At 37.5% G+C, this 15207-nt stretch overlaps 3 protein-coding genes across 5 annotated transcripts; 2 read left to right on the top strand and 1 right to left on the bottom strand.

Moving 5' to 3' along the window:
- Positions 1-332: 332 nt before the first annotated feature.
- On the top strand, positions 333-4770 carry LOC112193124 (ALBINO3-like protein 2, chloroplastic). 2 transcript variants are annotated; one of them, XM_024333160.2, is made up of 14 exons: positions 338-743; positions 844-950; positions 1116-1243; positions 1881-1952; positions 2150-2251; positions 2452-2511; positions 2637-2702; positions 2822-2869; positions 2949-3125; positions 3236-3291; positions 3396-3513; positions 3816-3905; positions 4138-4247; positions 4337-4770. In XM_024333160.2, the coding sequence occupies exons 1-14, from the start codon at positions 373-375 to the stop codon at positions 4491-4493; spliced, it is 1662 nt and encodes a 553-aa protein (XP_024188928.1). In that variant the 5' UTR covers positions 338-372; the 3' UTR covers positions 4494-4770. The 2 variants fall into 2 exon arrangements, 1 of the variants encoding a protein (XP_024188928.1); XR_002933790.2 differs by lacking the exon at positions 4337-4770 and having other exon boundaries at positions 333-743; positions 3396-3559; positions 4138-4183.
- Positions 4771-4894: 124 nt separating this feature from the next.
- Positions 4895-8791, bottom strand: LOC112193123 (pentatricopeptide repeat-containing protein At5g27110). Of its 2 annotated transcripts, none has more exons than XM_040517112.1 (2): positions 8495-8791; positions 4895-8052 (listed from the first exon to the last, which is right to left on the bottom strand). In XM_040517112.1, the coding sequence occupies exon 2, from the start codon at positions 7968-7970 to the stop codon at positions 5859-5861; it is 2112 nt and encodes a 703-aa protein (XP_040373046.1). In that variant the 5' UTR covers positions 7971-8052; positions 8495-8791; the 3' UTR covers positions 4895-5858. The 2 variants fall into 2 exon arrangements, with proteins under 2 accessions (XP_040373046.1, XP_024188926.1); XM_024333158.2 differs by having other exon boundaries at positions 8615-8790.
- A 1067-nt stretch (positions 8792-9858) lies between these two features.
- LOC112193368 lies at positions 9859-15054 on the top strand. Its single transcript, XM_024333490.2, has 9 exons — positions 9859-10767; positions 11535-11626; positions 11746-12446; positions 12732-12802; positions 13507-13596; positions 13730-13921; positions 14047-14157; positions 14507-14642; positions 14748-15054. The coding sequence occupies exons 1-9, from the start codon at positions 10393-10395 to the stop codon at positions 14900-14902; spliced, it is 1923 nt and encodes a 640-aa protein (XP_024189258.1). The 5' UTR covers positions 9859-10392; the 3' UTR covers positions 14903-15054.
- The last annotated feature ends 153 nt before the right edge of the window (positions 15055-15207 follow it).

Genomic DNA, 15207 nt, shown 5'->3' with positions numbered 1-15207 from the left:
CAATTTCTCAAAAAAATTTGTGCATATGTTGTGATAAAGTAAGTTAACTTAAGATTATGGTTCGTTCCTTAAATTAAATGAAAACTGTTGAGAGAAATAAATGAATGATTGAAGTTTGTTTCTTTACTCCATCATCTTCTATATAAATGCATGTAGATTGTAAATCGTTTTCATTGTGAAGCAATATACCAGAAATCTTTCATAATTTTTTTTCTACATTTTTGGCCAATTTGTAACCAAGAGAGAAAAAGAAAAGGAAAAAAAGGTAATCGACGCGCTTACATCGCGAGTTAACGGTAAAAGCCTATTTTTAGTGTGAATTTAACGGCAAAAAAGCCTAAAACCCTAAACTTGTTTCCGCACCCGCCACAAATGGCAACCTCCTCCAAGCTCTTCCGTCGTCTCCGCCCCTCCTTCAACTTCCTTCCCGCTCTTTCTCACTCCCGCCAATTCCACCTCCTCTCAAACCCTATCCCTATTCCTATCCCTAAATCTAACTCCAACACTCACCTTCGGAACGCCTTCGCGTTTAATCAAACTCTCGCTTCCTCCCACTCTCGATTTTTCTCCTCCGCCTCTCCAGATGAATCGGATTTCGGTCGATTCGGCGGCGATTCCGACTCTGCTACTCAGTTTGAGGTTTTGGATTTTGGTGCTACCGCTAGTGGTGAAGAGTCGCTGCTTCCGGTTCAGGGCCTCATTTCAGTGCTCGATCACTTCCACGAGCTCACTGGTTTGCCATGGTGAGTCTTTCGTGAAGAAACAACGTTTTGTTTCAGAGTGTTGGAATTTGTATGCGGATATGTGATTTTCGAATGGTTTAAGATTTCAAATTGAATGCAGGTGGATAGTGATTGCGTCCTCTACTGTGGCTATGAGAGTCGCATTGCTTCCGTTGCTTATTGTGCAGCTTAAGAAGCTGAAGAGGATCGGAGAGTTGTCTCCAAAATGTGAGTTTTCGACTTTCATTTCAAGCCAAAAGTGGCCCTACTTTGTTAATTTTCTGCAGTTGTTGATCAATTATATGCATTGTTACTATGGGACTCTAGTGTATTTTTTTTCGAAGTAGCTATCTGTTTGTTAAATTTTGTTTAACTCATATGCATTTCTCATAGTGCCTCCTCCACTGCCACCAATGTTCTCAGGAAAGAGTTATACAGATCACATTTCTGTATTTCGAAAGGAAAGAAGGGAAATTGGATGTCCCTCGTTCTTGTGGTTCCTTGCGTACTTCTCTGTCCAGGTAATCCACTGTGATTATTCAGGGTAGTGTTATCTTTTGGAGTGATGCATTTGTTTTCTGTTCCCATGTGTAAGCTGTGAGTTTAATAAAGCAGGTGTGTAGGCAAGTTAATTACTGTACGAGCCAATATAAAGGCATGGACATAGATTTGTAACGATTGTGTTGAAGATTTAGGGATTGATAGATTGGGTTAGAGATTTTTGGTCGTTGAATGATTGATGTGAACCTGGAAAATATTTATTCGACGGCCATGAGTAGCCTCAGTGATTAAAACTTGTTAATAATTGATTACAGATCTTTCTGTACATCTTATGTCTTGTCTAGATATCTTCAATTTATTTAATTTAATATTTTTATTGAGCGGTAAGACCGTAAGAAAATAAACAACAAAGTTCAATGAATGAATTTGCAAGTTCGTTAAGAGTCGGCCACTTTGATGGCTAATGTAGATTGGTTGTAAGGCTCAGTTAAACTGTCAATTTCAAGTTACTTAAGAAGACTGGGTAATGGTTGTGAGAAAAAGATGTCTTTGTCTTTCTACCAACAGAATATGTGTCTGCTTAAACAATATGTGACTAGATGAAAACAAAAAGTTTTTGGAATTATGATGTTGCCCTGTCTTCTAATTCATCTGCAGATTCCATGCTTTTTCCTGTGGTTGACTACCATTCGCAGAATGTCACTGGATAATCATCCTGGATTTGATTGTGTAAGAATACATACAGTTTATTTTTCGGCTATTGAAATAGTTTAGTTTATTTCAGTTTTCTCCAATGCTTGTCTATTATATACTGCTTTCAAGGCTTTTAGTCATATTGTGAAGTTCTGAATCATTGCTATCATTTATGCAATTTATGATTTAGTATCAAAAGCAAGTGAACATGGATTTCGGTGATTTCATTTCAGGGTGGCACTTTGTGGTTCCAGAATTTGTCTGAATTACCTCATGGTGTTTCAGGCCCCATTTTTCCTCTCCTGATTGCTGGTTTGCACTATGCCAATGTTCAGGTATCTTAATCATGTACCTGGTCTCTGTTGACTTCTGATTTAAGCTGTTTACATTTTCTCTGTTTTTAGCCGGTTCAACCTTCTGGATGATTATACCGTCAAATATGTGCAAAGAATGTACAAAACTGTAGAGATAATGATCCATTTCCCCACATCTGGGTGCTAAATATGTAGCTGGTGTTTGTCTCTTTGACTGGCAGATTTCTTTCAAGGCATCTTCTCTCAAGACAATGAAGGGGGTGTTTGGCACATTAGCTAAAGTGAGTTTCCAGATAGATTTATCGATTCTTTGGGGTGTTCTATTTCGTTAATTGAAATGACAGGATTTGATTGATTCAAGTATTATCTTTTCTCATAATTGACAAGTCTTTCTATCTTATTGCAGTACTACAAGTATTATTTGAATTTCATAACATTGCCTTTATTTTTTATTGGCTACAATATTCCTCAGGTAATCTGTCAGCTTTTTCATCAAGTTTTGTGAAATTAGACTTTGTTATAATGAATTCTGTGAGTTCTCACTATGCTGGTGTTAGAAATTTCTATTTACTGTTCTACATTGTTTTGTAGGGAAGTCTAGTCTATTGGGTTACAAATAGCTCAATAAGTGTCATTCAGGTGAGTCACTGCACTAACAACAATGTAGATAAGTATGATAAACCCTTTTTTTTGTTATAATATCTCACTATCTTTTCAGCAATTAGCTCTGAAGGATCCTGCTGTACGTGCAAAGTTGGGGTTGCCAGACAATGACAGGCCTACAGAAACTGAGAATTCTGAGAAGTTGGGTATTCCTGAACTATCACCCTTAGCTTCTCCTACTAAAATGAAGAAAATATCTTTACAGAACCTGTCACCTAAAGAACTTGTTAATGTGAGTATTATGAACTAGACCCTTCTGATTTGTGTCTATGTCAGATGTCAGTTCAGGCGTTAAGTTTTATTTTGTATTTTTCGTTATTTGATGGCCATCATTATTGACAGCTTTCAATTCAAGTCTTATCAGAAGGAGATAAAGAAAGAGCACTTCCTTTGCTAGGGTAATTGCTCTCTTCTCATCAACTTACTTATATTGCTTGATTATAAATTGTTATATTTAGCAACATCCATGATAGATGCACTGATAAACAATTCTTTAAAACAGACTTGCTCTTGAGAAAGATCCCGAGTATGTACGAGCATTGATTGTAATGGGTCAGACTCTATTGCAGAAAGAATTGCATGCAGAGGCTACTAAATACTTGGAACGTGCTATAACCAAGGTCCACATTCTGCCTTTTCTGCTTTCATACCAGCATTCATGATCATGTTATTCTTTGGTGTTATAATTACCTTGCACCGCCATTTGTGATTATTAGATTTTTAGAGTTCACTGTAAACACGTCTTCCTGCATCACAAAAAGTTAATGAATATGATACTTCAGAGGCATGTTACTTATCAGTCGCTCATGCTTGTCAATTGCTGTGCTATGTTCTATCTCAGTATTCTTTGCTTATTCAGTCATTAATCAGAAGCTGATGTAAGCAAATTTACCAACCTGACCCTTCTTTAAATTCTCATCAGCTCTTTAGTACCGGGGTTCCCACAAGAGTGGAGGATATTGATAATCTAATTCTTGCGTCTCAGTGGACTGGTGTTGCCTACATACGGCAGGTGAGCACAGCATTGCTTTACTGAACTTTCATCTTCTATTTTATTCAAAAGTAATACATAATTTTCAAATTAGTGCTGAACAGATGACTAGCATCATGTCATCATTATCTATCTTCAATTCCTTGGTATTTAGGTTCTCAGCACTTGACTGAGCCATGTGACTGTGCTTGGTTCAGCAGATTCAAAACACAAGCCTTAATTTTAAACTTTGGTTTCCCATGTGTTTGAATAGGGAAAATTCACAGAAGGGATTGTACACCTGGATAGAATTGCTCAATTGAAAGAGCCAGATGATCCAAAGAGCAAGGCTCATTATTTTGACGGGTTGTTAATGCTGGCAAGGTATGTTTATTAGAGTAGTAAAATTGTGACTGAAACTTGCACATATCTATATATACTACTTGTGTATTAATCATAGCTTGGTGTTTCAGTGCTCTATCCAATGTGGGTCGCAAGGATGAAGCTTTAAAGCACCTGCGCTTAGCTGCTGCTTATAATCCTGCTTACAATGAATACGTGGAACAGTGTGAAAATGAGGACGATGGTTTAGTCAGTGATCTTGCCAGCAGTAGACGATCCGATTATTGATTCTGCATAAATCAAATGCAAATTTTGCTAGGGCAGTGCCATTTGCACTCATCTGATACAGGATTTTAGAAATACAACCGGGAGTGCCAATAGCATTCCCCTTTATTTATACTGGTTTGTATCTGATTTGATACTTGATAGTACAGTAATTTTTCAGTTTTATAGTTACTGATCATTGATTTGTATCTTTACAATAAAATTCTACAATGTCCTGTCCTGGATTAAATAACTTACCAGGCAAATCATTAATGAAAATCAGTCTGAAATGTTTTGTTCTTCCCCTGTGTAATCTTTTGTACTTGATATTATGATTTATGGCAGTCTGCCAGGTTTTGTACCTATTATTTTCCAAGCAACTCTGGGGGGCTAAAAGAACAGCAGGAAATGATCTTTCGTTTCAACTCTCTCTCAACCTCTGGTGTTTTGGCAAAGTAGACAGTGTTATGGAAGTTAAACCTGTGATGCTTATTGCCTATTGCAAATTTTAAGTAAATCTTGGTACCTGTTGACCTACTCAAACAACATTCGTCTTTGTAGTTTTTACAATCACCAAAAGTAAAGAATTGGCCAGCAGAGGTAAATAAATCTCTCCTAGGTTACTAGAGCTGCACGAAGTCCACCACAGGCAATGTTCTGGACAGCAGAACCACTGCAGATTCTATCGGTTTGGGCAACAAAGAATCCATTTTGGCAGATAAACTACTTCCAACTGTATGAGAACCACTAGCACCAACACCATCTCCTGTGCGTTCTCCCCAAATGAAAACATCTCCCAAGGCATCACAATTATCATGGCCAGAACCTTGGCTTGATGAGCAAACAGCACTGAATAGATCAACTCTAAAAGCGTCCATTGCCAGTGCCTTCAGCTGACAACGTATACTCTCCGAACCTCCTAATAACAAACAATGTACTTAACCACTAAATGAACTATGAAGGCAACGATAATCTGATAGTGCCTTACCCAAACCATTTCTAGGAAGACTTTTATATGGACTATGAAGGCGACGATGATCTGCACTATCCTTCTGTAATCTATGATTACTCCCAAATAGAGAACTCAAAGGAGAACTTCTCTGTGCGTAAGTTCTAGGACTTTTTTGTATATGCCTAATTCCACTGTAATAAACAAAGATTCAGGAAGGCATAGTCGTACTAAAGATTCTAAACCATTACAAAATAATCTCACAAACCATGGCAAAAGTGCAAAACCTATCCGTTTAAGACATTTCTTCTTCTCCTCACAAAACAAAATGCATCTCACTGCTACACCCCAATTCGTATTCGTTCTCATAACCAAACACTGTCATGTACCAATTCTTAATCTTCTAATCCTACCTTGAGCTCAAATTCAAGTAAATGCTTCTATGTAGTATGAAATATTGCTGATCCCCAGTGTGGAAATAACTCATCTCCCTCCATGTGACTCTTGAGAAGTTTGAGACACTGATATACCATTTCGGATTCTGGGTGGGACTCGTCTTGAACAAAGAAAGGCTGAATCCTCTCGTTAATCTCAATCCAGCTACACCCAGGATTTTTCCTTAATCCCAATTCTTTCATCTTTAGTCTCACCTTCCGCACCTCATTCCATTTGTTTCCAGAAGCAAGACTATGTGATAACATAATATATGTTGAAGGATCATCAGGATTCTTCTCAATTAGCAATCTTGCAATTTTTACACCCAAGTCTTGATCTCCGTGCAAACGACATGCAAAAAATAGTGTACTTAACAAGTCAACATCCTCCCTAATTTGTGGAGTTCTTTGGATGATTTGGTAAGCTTCATCCAACCTACCAGCACGGCCAAGAAGATCTATTAAGCAAGAGTAATGTTCTATTCTCGGTTCAATCCCATATTCACCGATCATTTTATTGAAATAGCAACAACCTTCGTCAACTAATCCAACATGGCTACAAGCGGATAGCACTGCAAGAAGAGTAACTCCATCTGGTTTTGCATTGGATTGTTGCATTTCATCAAAAAGCTTTAAAGCTTCTTTAGTCTGACCATGAGACCCATAAGCCGTGATCATGGATGTCCATGACACAAGATCTCTACCTGGTAATCTATTGAAAATATTACGTGCTTCATCCACCACACCACATTTAGCGTACATGTCAAGAAGAGCCCCCATGACTATTTCATTGGTTTCCAACTCACTATCAACAACAGTTCTGTGAATCTCCTTACCCTTTTCCAGTGCTGTTAGTTGTGAACAAACTGATAGGATACTAGTTACCGTGATGGCATTTGGCCTTACACCAGCTTCTTTCATCTCATCATATAACCCTAGAGCCCTGAAATAATTTCCCACCTTCACGTATCCAGAAATCATAACATTCCAAGAAACTACATTTGTCTTGGACATCTTTTCAAAGACATTTTTAGCAGACGAGATACTTCCACACACAAAGTAGAGATCAATAAGCGAACTGTAAACATAGATATCAGCCTCTACATAGTTTCTTATCATATATCCGTGCACGAATTTTCCATGTTGAAGTTGGACCGATCTTGAAATAGCCAACAAAATGCTGCTAAAAGTAATCAAAGAGGGACTAGTTCCTTCATCAGTCATCCTTCTAAAAAGATCGATACAAGATTCACTGTCACCTGTTACACTATAGGCTGCAATCATGGAGTTCCAAGCGATGACATTCTTTCTTGGGACTTGTTCAAAAATCTCTTTTGCTATATCTAAACATCCACATTTCCCATACATGTCTACCAAAGCAGAACTAACAAAGGAATCCAAAACGAATCGATTTTGTATCAACTCCTTGTGAATCTCCCTACCTCTCTCCAAATCCAAAAGTCTTGCACATGATGAAATAACAGTAGTGATCGTTACTACATTAGGCTCAAAGCCAGAACTCCTCATCTTCTCATACAAGTCCATTGCCTTCTGAGCTTGCCCATTTTGATAATAACAAGAAATTGCAGTATTCCAACATGCCACATCTCTTTCAGGCATTTCATCAAACAGCTGAATTCCAGGATCAAACACATTGCATTTCGCATACATTCCCACAAGGGAACTTGCCACGACGATATCTGATATGAAACCAGTCTTTATCAAATGGTTATGGATCATTTTTCCAAGACCTACCCTACCCAATGCACCGCAGGCCTTGAGAACACTCGGGTAGGTGTAACTATCAGGACCCAGATAGGGGTAGCAGAGTAACCTTTCATAGAGCTCAAGTGCATCAATGAACATGAGGTTCTTGGTGTAACCTGTCATGAGAGAATTCCACAAGGAAATGCTGGATGGGTTTTCAATGGATTGGAAAACAAGCTTTGCAGAAGGGCATAAATGGCAAGAGATGTAGAAGTCTATGAGGTTTTTGGACAAGAGGGTGTTGTATTGGAAGCCTTGAGTGAGTATCTTTTGGTGGATGAGCTTGCCCGGTCTCAGCGACTTCCAAGTGGTGCATGTTCTTAAGAGGGATAATAGTTTGGTGGAGTCCATATGTAATTCAGAAGGCGCCCAAGCATAGGGTCCGTCTGTCTGAGGTAGGCGAAGAGACAAACTAGTCGTCTTTGTAGTTTTCCTGGTCAAACAACATCTTAAAATTGATCATCACAATCCCCATTATTTTTTGCTTTAAAATTGATCATCATTCAAAAATTACAAGTAGAGCACTGAGCTCAGTAGTTTGAGTTTGTTACTAAACAGAACATTTACATATTGTCTGAAAACACAAAGGCCCTAATCAATAGAATCAGCATGCCAAACAACTGCCACTAGCACACACTTAACCATCATCGATTACTATGAAAGATTCAAACTTTAAGCAAACCCAGTTCATATCTCACCAGATTAAACTTGCACATTACCCAAAAACAGAAAGAAAACCATTGTTTCACACCTCAAAGTCAAACCAAAGAACTTAATGAATTAATGAAGCAAGCAACCTATGAATAGCACACACTTAACCAGCATCAATTGCCATGAAAGAGTCAAACTTTACACAAGCCCAGTTCATAACTCACCAGATTAAGCCTGCCCATTTCCCCCAAAACCATAAAGCAATCCATATTTCACACCTCAAACCAAAAGCGCTCAATGAAAAAGTTACTGAAATCAATGAAGCAAATGGGAGAGAATAGTACCAAGAAGAGATTGCAGAGTTGAGTCAATAGAGAGAGATAGCAGAGAAGGTCGAGTTCTCATGCACTCATTCATATAACTACTGGAGCACAAATATACATAATTCTCTCTCTCTCTCTCTCCCTCCCTCTCTAAGAAAACCAACAAACAAGGTAGGAGAAGAAGTCCAACGTGTGAGAAAGACTTCTTTGTTTACTTGGTTTTTCGAGATTTCTGACTCTGTTTTCTCCGACCCGACCCTTTTATTTCTTGGATTCGGGCCTGAACCGTTATTTCAGTGATGGTTTGAGAAGCAAGCAAGCTAGTGCGCTCAAGTGAACTACTCAATTAGCATACTGAATTTCGAAATCGGGTTATACATGGTTCAGAAATTCGATCTATACTTTGGTGTAGTTTAGTGGTTTTGATCATACTACTATATAAACTACAACAAATAATGATTCTTCACATTTGATTGGAGCATGAAAACATATCTTGCAAGCATTTGCAAAGTCACAAAGGGGAGCAAGGACTAATATTTGAGGGTTTGAAATCACCGTTTAGTCACGAAGACACAAAAAATTATTTGTCTAAAATATTAATTTTCACTCAAAACTGTTAATTAAAGCACATGATTTTTTTTCTTTCAAAAATCACATATTCTAGTTTTTCAATCAAAACTTTCGCACATCTAAATTATAATTTTTAAATAATTTAAAAAATGATATATCCAAAGTATCTTAATACTAAAAATAGAAAAAATCTGGAAAATTTATTAAAAGTTTTGAGCTCCATGTGTTAGCAATAGTAAAATTATAATAGTAAAATTATGAGACAGAGATAATTTATAAAAGAAACTTATGAAAGAAACTAAGTTTCCACATGTTAGTATGCAGCATGTACCCGTACTACCTGTCCACCTGTATAATGTCAGCCAAAAATTCTGAATTTCAATGATAAGAGATTAAGGACTTTCTTTTTCCTTGGTATAAAGAAACAGATGTCAAAAGATTGATAGAATTTTATTAAAATAATAATAATAATAATAAAAGCTGGCTGATTGATACAGATAGCCAACTGGCCAAGCAACTATGGCCGTCTCCTTTATTTGCTTCCTTGCAAACCCCATGTGGACTCCATTGAACTGTTTATGGACGTTGAGGATCCCATACGCCACAAAGTCTTTTTTTTTTCTTTTTTTTGTTACAAGGAGACCAGAAGAACACAACGTGGGAAAAAAAGAGAAAAGAAAAAGAATCAGAATATACAAGTTTTTTAATTAGAATGCTAGTCTTTTCTAATCTACTGGCCACGACAAGAAGCTGCTTTCACATTCTTTGCTTCCCCTACAGCTCTTCCCAAACACACAAGAAACCTCCGGAAGTCTAAAAGGAACGTATCTACTACTATTGCGTGATCCCTCCCTAGAACTCACAACTTGTAACCCAGCTTGGTTCAGCTTTGACCCCCCAAAAAGCGCCAAAATCAAAGATTGGTTGCTTTTTCGTTTCTTCTTACAAACACCCTCCGGTTTTCTCAGCAGCAATTTCAGCAAAAAAACAACACTAGCACACTTTATGATTTGCAATACCCACAATATTTTGTCCAAAAACCACAATCCAAAGCAAACAAAAAAAAAACAAAACCCACAAACCGTTTTGTCCCAAAACCCACAAATCCAAGCAAAGATTTCATCTTTCTTTGTTTCTAACAAAACCCACAAGCCATTTTGTCCAAACCCCCACAATTCAAATCTTTCTTCGTTTCTGACAAAACCCACAAAACCATTTCGTGAAGAAGAATGAGCTGCCCAGCAAACAGCTTCAGCTACAATGGAAGCCACTGTGCTTGTGCAGTTGGGTATCTTCAGAACCGGACCAGCCACGCCTGCGTCCTCTTCACGGCTAACTCCACCATCTCCACCGACGGCGGCGTCTCCGACGACTCTTTCGCCTTTGGCATACCGCAGAGCATCTTCTCCTTTGACTCCATCAAGAAGTTCACGCAATCCCAAGCCGTGTTCTTGGAGGCCACGCTTGTGTTGCTGCTTTCTTGGTTTGTGTTCTGCTTGTTTCTGAGGTGTACCAAGGTTGGGAATGATGGGAGGAGCATCTGGTTCAGGCTTAGATGGTGGGTTAGCAGATTGGATGTTTGCTTTGCCACTAGGCATTGGCTGGTTAGTTAGTTTCATGGCTCATTTTTATGCTAGATTAATTAATCTCTCGTCTCAATTAATAGCTTTGATGAACAATTTGTGAGCTTTTTTGTGGTTAGTGTAATTGTCGGATTGGGGCAAGTTTGTGGAACCTAATCATTATGATGTAAATTGTGATTGATTCACTAGCTAGTTAGTATATATGCGCAAAATGTTGCAGATTGGGAACTTAAGAGTGTTAGATTTGAGATGTTTTGCTGTTTGCACCACTTCTGGGTTTTGCTTTCACTGTGCAGTAACGCTGATGTACTTTGTATAACTCCAACTTCTTTCATTGCTTTGCTCTTGGCTTGCTTGAATGTATCCATTTGAAGGAAGAAAAATATTAGGCAAAGAAAAGATTGGTGCAGCATAAAATGAGCTTTGTAACTGAATAGTAAGGTTATCATGGGAGTGGATTCATGTTTGTTGAAAAAGAGATGTAATTCTGTGGTGTAAAATACACACAAATTTGTATTCGGAGACCTTTTGTTATACCTTTAATCTTTTTGACGAACTATTCGTACAGTTTAGCTTTTCTGTCAGGTTGCTCTCTCATTTGCTTTTTTATTTTATTTTCTTTTGTAGATAACTCATCTGTAGTGAGCTTTGTCTATGCTACTTATTGAAGATACTTTCCAACATTCAATTAGATGTTCCTTTTAAGAGGCAGTTTTATCAGTAGCTTTCTTGTTCATCCTGATATCAGATTATGACAATGGATTTAACTAGCTTCATTTGTGGTATAGGATGATCAAAAGATGGTTAAGAAACGGAAAACAGAACTTGGTGGAATGTTTTCAACAGCAAGCTGGATACTCTTTATTGGTTTGTTTGCTGCGTGAGTATTTTGTGAAAACTTTCTCTGTTCATGCTGTTTCTTAGCTGCATGGATTTCTTTTTGTGAGTACTATTCATCATATTAGTTTATATTTACTCGGCTTTTCAGTTTTTTTACAGGTTGCTCTACCAAATCATAACTAAGAGAAGTATCGAGGTACATAATGTCAGAGCATCAAATGCACCTGATTTGGCCTTGTTCAACAATGACCTGGAATTTAACATAACCACTATTTCTAGTATGAGCTGTTCAAACTTACGTGATCTTGGTACTTTGGTCACTGGAAATCCTGGCTTCATCGACTACAGAGTGGTTCCTCTGTCAAAATTTGGGAACTACTCATGTCAAAATACAAGTGGAGGACCAAGGATAACTCTTAGGTGCAATAATTGTCAACCAATTCAAGACAATATGTACATTTCCTGGCAGTTCACTGATCTTCCTGATAATCCTGCTGCTGCTGTTGGATTTCAGTTCAATCTTACTACAAGGAGCCATGCTAATAAAAGACATCTGAGTTTTGTTAGTGGAACCCTGAAGAATGCAAGTACTTTGGATGATAGACCAGTTACATTCAGAGGGAGTAATACAAATATATTGAAATTCAGTTTATTTCCGCGGATATACCGTAATCTACATGATCTAAGGCTCATCCAACCTTTGTTTCATGCGTTTGTACCGGGTTCATTCTTTAATGACACAAGTCAGCTCCAAGCATCCCTTCAAAGTCCGAAGGATGGAAAACTTAACACTACATTGTACATCAACTTCCTCTCTGACTACATTGTGGAGATAGATAAGCGAAATATTATGGGTCCTGGTAAGTAATATGTGCTTCCCTTAAGTAAACAAGATCCATCCTTTCAGTATGTTCTATGTTAATTCTACCCATAGTAACCTGCAACTTTTGTGGTTTTGTTTGTTTTAATTTGATCTTGATCCTTTTCTGTTGTTGCAATCTTTCCTTAATCCCAATTTACCAACAAATGATTTTCTTGTTGCCACATGTCTCAGTTGAAGTATTCAGTTTTTAATTCATGTAACGTTATTGATTCTCTTTATTTGTATGTTATGATGTAATTTTTTCTTCTACCTTAAAATGCAGTGAGCTTCCTTGCGGATCTTGGCGGCTTGTATTGCATCTCCATTGGCATATTTTTCTACCTTCTGGTGCAAGTATGATACTTGACCCTCAAAGTTTTGCTTCATTCTTCATCACCATTTTCATGCTTATGAAAAGTTTCAAAGGACACATAATGGAAAAATCTTAGGTTGCAACCAAAATCAAGATAATGTCAATAGGGCAGACCACAACTAGTGAGTGTTTGCACTAGGCTTAGGAAAGTTCTCCATATTAAATTGCAATGACAGTCCCTTTAGGGGTCTCCTATTTCTGTTTGCTAGAAATCACAGCATATGCAATGCTGTTTTCAACAGCTGAAAACAGCCAAACTTTCTTTGGGCAACATGGTAAGCCCTGTCAAGCTTCGTCATCTTCGAAGTCTATTTTCATGATTAGTTATGAAAATGAAATGATAATAGACAAGTACACAGATCTGTCACTTTAAGTAGTGCTTGGTTTGTATCTCCATCAGAAACCTGTGTGGTTTCCCTTTACTGGCATGCATGCTTGTTCTTACTGGCCTACCATCTTCCAGCTATGCCCTAGGCATGAAATTGGCTTGTTATGGTCTAAAGCAGGCACAAATGTACTTCTCCAGTTCCTGAGTCTCAAATTTATGTGTAAAACTAGCAGCCTCTCAGCATCTTTTTGTATATTTTCCAGTGATAATTTAGTTTGACTGAAAGTTGAAGTTTTTTCTACTGGTCATTCGTATGCTATATGTTTCTAATGAATTTGTCCTTTTTAACTTTGGAAGTGTGAGTTTAGGATTAAAAAACTCCGGAATGAAGATAGTGTGCTGCGCACGATCAGAAATCGGCGGAAAGCTCAAGACCATTGGGATAAAGTAATTTCTTTTCTGTTTTCCTTTTATTTTTGTTCATATTTGTCTGAGTCTCATAGTTGTTTTTGCTGCTTTTGGATAAGATATTGGTCTGATTTGATATGTTAAACTCACTGACTCATGTGCTTTTCACTAGTTGAGGAAATATGTGATGTACACATGGAACTGCAAAGCATTGGATGAATGTTATGAGAGCACAAACAACAGATCATTTTGCACTGTTTTCAGTACACAACCAGTACTCCGAAGTGGGACATCACAGAAGCGAATGCACCATGAAGCAGATACCATTAGTTTTAACAGGAAACTCAGCTTAAATAACAAGAAGGTAATGTTTTATAATTATATACCTGTTTAGTCGCTTGAAAGACCCATTTTCAAAATTTTATTTCATAATGTTACGGTACTTCTCTGAAAAAAATGACTTATTTTCCTAAATTTTATGTTGTGCAGACTGTCGTTCAAGAGTGCTTGGACACTGATGGGGATGTGGAATTTTATACATCGAGAACTAGAGTGAACCCTCCGGAAAGTTCATCAAATTCTGGAGCTGGAGTTGGACCTGTGAGTCATCATTAATTTTGTTTCTTTCTCAAAAGCATGGGTATCAAGTCATCATGTATGAGAAGTCCAATTCCTCATATTATAACTTTTACAATTGCTTAGGCCAAATTTACATGTTTATTTTTACATGGCTTTACATTATAACCACAAGAACATTGTGCAAGGGCTTTTAAAATGATGTAATGTGTGTTGATTAGGGTTTGAATGTTGTCATTTCAAGGATAAACTTAAGGTGTAGCTAACTTATCTGTTAATATGGAAGTGTCATTTTGTACTTTACTTTATTGATTGAGAAAAATGTGGACATGACATGTTAAATCGGTATACCTCACTTATACTCGTCTCGCAGCATCTGCAAAGTGAATTACTTGCCTCTACAAGGAATGGAAAACAGCAAGGTGTTGCTTCGTGCGAGCAAGATTCGTACCTGCCTAAAGCATCATCTCTCACAAATGATGATATCATTCCTCCACCCCCTTCACTTGGTAAGAATCAACTCATTCAGAACAGTGACACCATTTTTTTTCCGCCTCAAGTTCATTTTGGCTTTTCTTTCGTCCTTATGCTACTTTTATATTTGTTCACTGCAGAACTGAAGGACCCTGCTGAAATGGATATGTCTGATGTTCAGAAGAATCTTAAAAGTTTGTACGAGTACAATGTGATGCTTAGGGAAAAACTAGTAGAGGCTCAGTCTTTCTTCCATTCTTTAGCTACAAACTCTTCAACAGAAGTCCAAACATAGCCTTTCAGACAAGGATATATACGTTTATAGTGTGGTCGTTCCTTTTCATGGATATAGTTTTTGTTAATGAGTAGCCTACTGTTTTATTTCTTTTTGAAACATGTTTGCGGAGTTTTACAATTTTTAATTAATTAATTTTATTATTATTATTTATCTCACTCCACTCGGACCTCTTTTTTATGGCAGTGAGATTTGAACATGTGTTTTTCACAATTCACAATATTAGTTAGTTGTTGGCTAGTTAACCAATATAGGTCTCGGTGGAGATGAATTTGAACAAATGAATACAATCGGTGAATGGAGTC

This window comes from Rosa chinensis, chromosome 3 (assembly GCF_002994745.2).
Source record: "Rosa chinensis cultivar Old Blush chromosome 3, RchiOBHm-V2, whole genome shotgun sequence".
Classification (NCBI taxonomy): domain Eukaryota; kingdom Viridiplantae; phylum Streptophyta; class Magnoliopsida; order Rosales; family Rosaceae; genus Rosa; species Rosa chinensis.
The sequence above is the reverse complement of the archived record's forward strand: the minus strand, read 5'-3'. Positions and strand labels throughout refer to the sequence as shown.